The following is a 7,284-nucleotide window of genomic DNA, read 5'->3' on the forward strand; positions in this document are numbered from 1 at the left end:
CCCCACCCATGATTTAAAAATGGTTGTTGTGGTGTTCGCTCTCAAGATTTGGCGTCATTATCTGTATGGAGAAAGATGTTACTTTATACAGACCATAAAAGTCTGAAGTACCTGATGATGCAAAAAGAGTTGAATTTGAGGCAACGTAGATGGGTAGAGTTCTTAAAAGATTATGATGTGATAATTGACTATCATCCCGGAAAGGCTAACGTGGTAGCAGATGCTTTGAGTAGAAAGACGTTTGCAGCTTTACAAGCTATGGTCGCAAGATTATCTTTAACGGGAGACGGTGGTCTTTGTACAGAGTTAACACTTAAACCAGCATGGTTTGAACGAATAGGAGAATTGCAAAGTAAAGATGAAACGTGTTTGAAAAGAATTGGCAAGTAAAGAGCAAAGAGATTAAAGACTTTGAGGTTAAGTCAGATGAAAATCTATATTGTAAAGGAAGAATTGTAATACCGACAATGACGACTTGAAGAAAGAAATATTAACAGAGGCTCATTGCAGTCCGTTAACGATGCACCCGGGTGGAACCAAGATGTATATGGATTTGATGGATCGATTTTGGTGGCCAGGGATGAAACGAAAAATCAACGAATTTGTGTCTAAGTGTTTGATATGTCAACAAGTCAAAGCTAAGCATCAAGTTCCGTCAGGATTATTGCAACCGCTTGTCATTCCTCAATAGAAATGGGAAAATGTTACGATGGATTTTGTTTCGGGGTTACCCTTGACTCCGAACAAAAGAGAATCAATCTGGGTAATTGTTGATCGATTAACTAAGTCAGCGCATTTTCTCCCGGTTAGAACAGATTTCTCTATGGAAAAATATGCAGAGCTGTATATTAGAGAAGTTATTAGATTGCATGGAGTGCCTGTTTCCATAGTCTCTGATCGAGACCCTCGATTCACTTCTAGATTCTAGAAATCTTTGCATGGAGCGTTGGGGACTCGTTTAAACTTTAGTACGGCTTTTCATCCTCAGACTGACGGGCAATCAGAGAGAACTATTCAGATATTGGAAGATATGTTGAGAGCATGCGTAATGGAATTCAAAGGATCATGGGAAAAGTATTTGCCGCTGGCAGAGTTCGCTTATAACAATAGTTATCAGTCTAGTATAAAGATGGCCCCATATGAGGCATTATATGGGAGGAAATGTCGTACTCCATTAAATTGGTATGAACTCAAAGATCGAAGTGTTCTTGGTCCGGATTTAATTCAAGATGTAGAACAAAAAGTTTGAGAAATTCAGGTGGCCTCTGATGGTAAAAGTCCTATTCTGATCTTAAAGAAAAGAGATTGAGTTTGAGGTTGGAGATAAAGTTTTCCTTAAAGTATCTCCTTGGAAGAAAGTATTACGTTTTGGTTGGAAAGGAAAGTTAAGTCCTAGATTCATTGGGCCATATGAAGTTGTTAAGAGAATAGGACCCGTGGCATATCAGTTATCCTTGCCACCGGAAATGGGGAAGATCCATAACGTCTTCCATGTTCCATGTTACGAAGATATAGGTCCGATCCCTCTCACATCATTACACCAGAACAAGTAGAAGTCCAATCGGATCTGACATATGAAGAAGAACCAGTGAGAATATTGGCTTTTGAAGTCAAGCAGTTAAGAAGTAAGACAATTCCGTTGGTCAAGGTTCTTTGGAGAAATCACAAAGTAGAAGAAGCTACGTGGGAACGTGAAGAAGATATGCGACTTCAATATCCCTATCTGTTCGTACAATAAAAATTCGAGGACGAATTTTTTTAAGGGAGGGAGATTTGTAACATCCTCCATACCGGGTTAGTGATCAAATTGTGAAATTATAAAATTCAGTGACCAAAGTAGATAAATTGAATAGTTGAAAGATTTAATGGGAATGTTTTGTGTAGGATTAATTAACAAAGAAGGAGGAACTAAATGGGTAAATGAGTCCTTTAATAGGGGAAATAATTAAATATTAGATGAGGATATTTAAATCCACGTGGAAGGCAAATGAAAAGAACAAAAGTTTCCAGATTTCTCTTCTTCTTCACTTCTTCTTCTCCATCGAGAGACCAAGCTAAAGTGAGTTTTCTTGTTGATTAAATTCTTGATGAATTTAAGGTTTCTTATTGATCCTTAGTTGATAACTAAGCTTAAGGAAAGCTTAGATTATCTTAAAACCATAAGATGATGAGAATATGAAGAATCAAAGAAAGGAAGTAGAAAAGTGAAATCTTGGATTAGAGTTCCTAATAAGAATTAGAAGTGGGATTTGACTTGTCATAAAGCTAACTAAGAAGTATGAGGTGTTAGAATTCAAATTAGAACATGTTGGAATTTGGGTTAGATTCTTAAATTCTACATGGAGAATTGGATTTTTAAGTTTCAAAAGTATGGAATGGATAATAATTAGTTTAAGTAAGAGTATGCAAGTTAAGGATATATAAAGAGGGGAAATATAAAGTGTTAAGTAGACTAAGAAGAGATTTTCGTGCTAAAATGACAATTCTGGGCAATGTGCATCGATGCACATCATGTGCATCGATGCATCGATGATAAATCCCAGAAATTGTTTAAGGTGCATCGATGCACATGCAGTGCATCGATGCATTAATTTAAAAAGAAAACATCGAATAGGATTTATGCATCGATGCATAAGGAGTGCATCGTTGCATCCCCATTAAATACAAACATCGAATAGGATTTATGCTTCGATGCATGGTGTAGTGCATCGATGCATACCTCCATTAAAAAATGAAAATGGCTTTTATTTTAGCCTAAGAAATGATAGTTTAGAATATATTAATTAGTATACTGATAAGTATCAATGAATTACTATGTAGATATCGAGCCTAAACGAGTTCCGAAACCATCAACAAGTAGGATCAATCGAGGGAAAGACAAATAAATCTATATGCATAGCATGAATATGTATTTTATTCAGTTCTAGACTTGTGATAAGTCTAGATTCAATATTTTGATACATGCTAGTATTTTATATTATGATATATGACATGAATCCATACCATATGCATTATGGGACATGAATATGCAAGAAAAAGTTATATGAGTTATGTGATAAAGGTATGAAAATAATATGTCTACGTGATACAAATAAGATAAATTGTGAAAGCCCATGTTATGTAAATGAAAACTATATGTATAGTTGGCATGCCAAGGGTAGAGGGTCTATGTGGTCCTTCGGGACATATATGTATTCTTTGGAACATGTGTGAGGTCTGGTGAGACACATACTTGATCCTTGGCATATGTATATGATTCTTAAGGAATGATATGTGGTCCTTCGGGACATATATGTATTCTTTGGAACATGTGTGAAGTCTGGTGAGACACATACTTGATCCCTAGTATATGTATATGATTCTTAAGGAATGATATGTGGTCCTTATGGACATTATTATATGGCACTACAGTGCAATTCTACGCGGCACTCCGATGCAATTCTACGTGGCACTTAGGTGCAATTATATGAGCTATGGTGACAACATAGTGCACAACCTCACAATACTCACATACCTTAGGTTCTCTGTATGGTACCATGGGCTAATGAACTTACTAAGGCGAACTTATGAATGTGAATTTGATAAGTATATGTGTAAGAAACATGGTTCTGGTTATTGCATTGTTTACATACATCTTATCATTGCAACCCATCTTATTTTGGCAATTTCTTTATATTTATCGATATTATTATTATATTGCCTCACTAAGTCGATGACTTAGCGTGTGAGTGTTTCACACGTAGGATCCGATAAAGTAGACGATCGAGGTTAAGCAGCTGGACAATATTACTCCTGCAACTATCAGATCAGAAGCAACTTAATCAGTAGGTCATTTTGTTATGAAAAGGGATGTTGGCATGTAACTAAAGGGTTAAGTTGTGTATGCTCTGAGTATTTTGATAAACTTGTATTAATATATGTATATTATTGTATTTTTCTTAATATAAGTTCAAGTATTTTGCTATTATTTGTAAGAGTTGTGTTTTAAAAGTCAATGTAATATCTTTGACTCGTATCCGGGTTGGATACGGGTTGGGGGTGTTACAAAATCTTTTCTATTTTTTGCAAAAGCTTCCACCGAAATGTTAATTGCCAATTCACCACCTCTTGGCTATTTCGTTGATCAATTAACTCAACAAATGTGTTCTTCTTTCTTTTGATTTATGAGATTTCCTTGTTTCAAATAGGGAATCTATTTCTTTACAAATTTTTTTGGGCTTTAAAACCCATCTCTAAGGTTACAATTGGTAGAGAATATAAAGAAATCATTTTTCAACTCCTTTTTCTTGCATGTGTGGCTACTGATAAGATTTGGAGTGCCATTGAGTAATCCATGCTAAATTTTAGAAACAACTACAACATCGTTAAAAATGTTTGTTTAAAGAAGATACAGTCACGTAAAATTATCAATTGAGAATATGTAATCTCAAATTTTATACCAAAATTGTATTCAAGAATTCTAATCCTAAATTATAAATCCTACAATCGATTAATTCTCAATGATTCAACGTGACAATGTTTTGATACCATTTGTTAGATCCAACCCATAATAAATATGAAAACAACCTAAATTTAATCATGCCAACCCATCAAGAATAAAATACTACATGCAGAGGTGTACGTGGATTAATTAATAGGTTGAAATATATGAGTATTTCTCTGGTTTTGATTTTCCTAGAAGATAGAATTTTATCGAGTATAAATTTTCTTACGGGATAAAATAAAATACGAGGTTATCTATTTCATGGGGATAATAATTCCTTTATATAGTTGATTATTGTTCGTACTTATAACTCTGCCCATCATCAAATTACAAATACAACTTTAATAGTATCTACATTTTTATTTCTATGATACTTCTAATATCTTATGACTTTATAACATTAATAATCACTTATTTTATGTCATATTTTATAATAACAATATACAAAAATATTTGCACATAATTATGGATTTTGATCCAACACGTCAATTCAAATATAGGTGAAATAAAAGAGAAAAACAAAAGAATTTAGCCAATTAAATCTATGGATATTATTAAAGCTTGTTGAATACATTTGATCATGTGTGGTACAAAATTCCAACTCCCAATTTGTCATGGTCTTTATTATTTTTGGAACATAGCATTTATAACGCAGGGAAAAAGGCAAGCCATAAGGTTTTAAAGTCGTGTCTTCTTCGTTTAGTTGACCTAAGAAAAACAAAAAATAAAACAATATACATGCATATAAACTAATACTGTCAACATTAATTAATTATAAAATAATCCCAATGTAACACAAATATTATTTTTTTCCCTCGAATTTCTGGGTTCCATTTCCAATGGTTTTCATGTCAATTTCCTAGACTCCAAGAAATTCTTCATCTTGGGCTCACAAGACGAAATGTATTCAAGAAAAGTGGCAAAATCTGTTTCTTTATAACGCCTTGGGTTCCCTTCGTCAATCAGTTTAGGCGACGGTCCGACCATGCTATTGAATGGCAGACTATGCAATGAGGCCACCGATAGCCGTGGCTTTTCTGGGTTCACAAATACCCTATGCAGCACACTTTTGTATCTTCCATTGCTAAATATCTGCAAATAATATTCGGATTAGTTTACATTTTCATAAACCCTAAACCTTAACTCAATTAGATTTTTGAGGTCACCTCGAGGTGATCGCCGACATTAACGACGAATGAATCGGCGTTTGGTTCAACGGTGATCCATTTCCCTTTGTGTTGGATTTGTAAGCCTTGGACTTGGTCCTGGAGAAGAAGGGTCAAGAATCCGTAATCGGAGTGCGGCGGCATTCCTAAGGTGAGGTCGGGTTCCGGGCAAGGAGGGAAACAGTTAACTACCATCAGCTGGCTTCCTTCATTGAATTGCTTCATTATTTCATCATCTTCCGGTGCGGTGGCGGTGGCATCCCACAGGCCCAGGCTCTCCAAGATGGCCTCCGTGACCCTTAGAAACAACCACTTGGTTTCCTTTGCGTAGGTAGCCGCCACTTCCCTGTTAAAAGATTAACATAAAATAAGAGAATGTTATCGAATTCGGGTTTGAGCAGCTACGTGGTGATCAGATACCTGAAGTCCGTGGGAGAGGAAGGCCAATGAGGAAGAACATCCGATAACGGAGTGCACAAGAGCTTCAAGAAATCTCTCCAGCAGAAAACTGAATCTTTGATCTGGTTCAAGCTAGTCCCGTATCGAACAGGCGAGGTCATGTCGGACGACATGTACTTTGCTCTTTCCTCGTAGGGTAGCCCAAAGAACCTGCTGCTCACATCGTTCATCCTTCTTATAACTTCAATGGGGATGCCGTGATTCACCACCTGAAAAAACCCGTATTCCTCACAAGCGTAGGAGAGGGAGTCGAGGACTCGGGATCGATTTCGGCCTTGTAATTCGCCGAAATCGATCACCGGCAGTCGGATACTCGACTTAGACACATTCAGATGGTCCTTATGTACATTGGGTCGATCCGAAACAGGCAATATATACTTATCCGGAAGTTTGCTAACTCCATTCTCCGAAAGATGCTTTACGCCTTTCTGGAACTCATCAGTTTCTCTTATTACGTCGTCGTTTTCCATTGCCATTGCAGGGGGAGGCATGAATATTTCCTGCTGATAAAAACACAGTTATTTACAACATAAAGTCTTTAAACTTTAATTTTTGAATGAAAGTGAACCCACCTAATAGCTTCGAAACTGAGAATGAATGAAATGAAGAGGGAATTGGGGTGGGATGTATTTATAGGAGAGAAAAGAGGAGAAAGTTTCTGGGAAACCGGCTTTGGATTTATGGATTCCCAGTTCCTGTAAACAAAAACCGTTGACAAACAATGAGTCGAAGTCACAAACCTAATAAATAATCTGTCAAGTCTTTCATTTCCTCACCATTAATACAAAATATACAACTGCTTTTATTTTCCTTTTCCTTTTGGCCCCTCAATTTTATATCTATAAGATTTTATTATGTCTCCTCTGATGTTTCAATTTGATGGAAAAAATTGATACTAATATTTAAATAAGGATAAAATAGATGGTGTTATTTTAATGTAAGTTAAGAATGGACATTTCATTTAGACAAGACGAGTTAATTTTTTATTTTAAAAAAATTTAAATTTAAATTCAAATCGAATCGAATCTTTTAAGGATGAGGTGGGATATGGGATCAAATTCAAATTTAGGATAAAAAAAATTGATTCAGCACTCATTGACATACATTATAATTGTCCCTTACATATTTGAGGATAATATAATAATACACATTTCTATATCATCTTTTAATTATATC

General features: G+C 35.5%; 1 protein-coding gene across 1 annotated transcript; it reads right to left on the reverse strand.

Annotated features, from left to right (window-relative positions):
• Window positions 1-5,317: 5,317 nt before the first annotated feature.
• LOC120177828 (protein DMR6-LIKE OXYGENASE 1-like) lies at window positions 5,318-6,768 on the reverse strand. The gene is made up of 4 exons (XM_039183833.1): window positions 6,681-6,768; window positions 6,070-6,608; window positions 5,650-5,995; window positions 5,318-5,575 (listed from the first exon to the last, which is right to left on the reverse strand). Exons 2-4 carry the CDS (start codon window positions 6,597-6,599, stop codon window positions 5,330-5,332), a joined length of 1,122 nt encoding a protein of 373 aa, XP_039039764.1. The 5' UTR covers window positions 6,600-6,608; window positions 6,681-6,768; the 3' UTR covers window positions 5,318-5,329.
• Between the last annotated feature and the right edge of the window lie 516 nt (window positions 6,769-7,284).

Source organism: Hibiscus syriacus, unplaced genomic scaffold (assembly GCF_006381635.1).
Source record: "Hibiscus syriacus cultivar Baekdansim isolate YM2019G1 unplaced genomic scaffold, ASM638163v2 tig00112339_pilon, whole genome shotgun sequence".
Lineage (NCBI taxonomy): Eukaryota > Viridiplantae > Streptophyta > Magnoliopsida > Malvales > Malvaceae > Hibiscus > Hibiscus syriacus.

Bases quoted from the DNA above. Each gene is read 5' to 3' on its own strand.
- LOC120177828 (XM_039183833.1), bottom strand. From the start codon at position 6,599: ATGCCTCCCCCTGCAATGGCAATGGAAAACGACGACGTAATAAGAGAA. The intron at 5,996-6,069 runs GTATCTGATCAC...ATCTTTTAACAG, and splicing joins TCCTCTCCCACGGACTTCAG to GGAAGTGGCGGCTACCTACG. The intron at 5,576-5,649 runs GTGACCTCAAAA...TATTATTTGCAG, and splicing joins ATGTCGGCGATCACCTCGAG to ATATTTAGCAATGGAAGATA.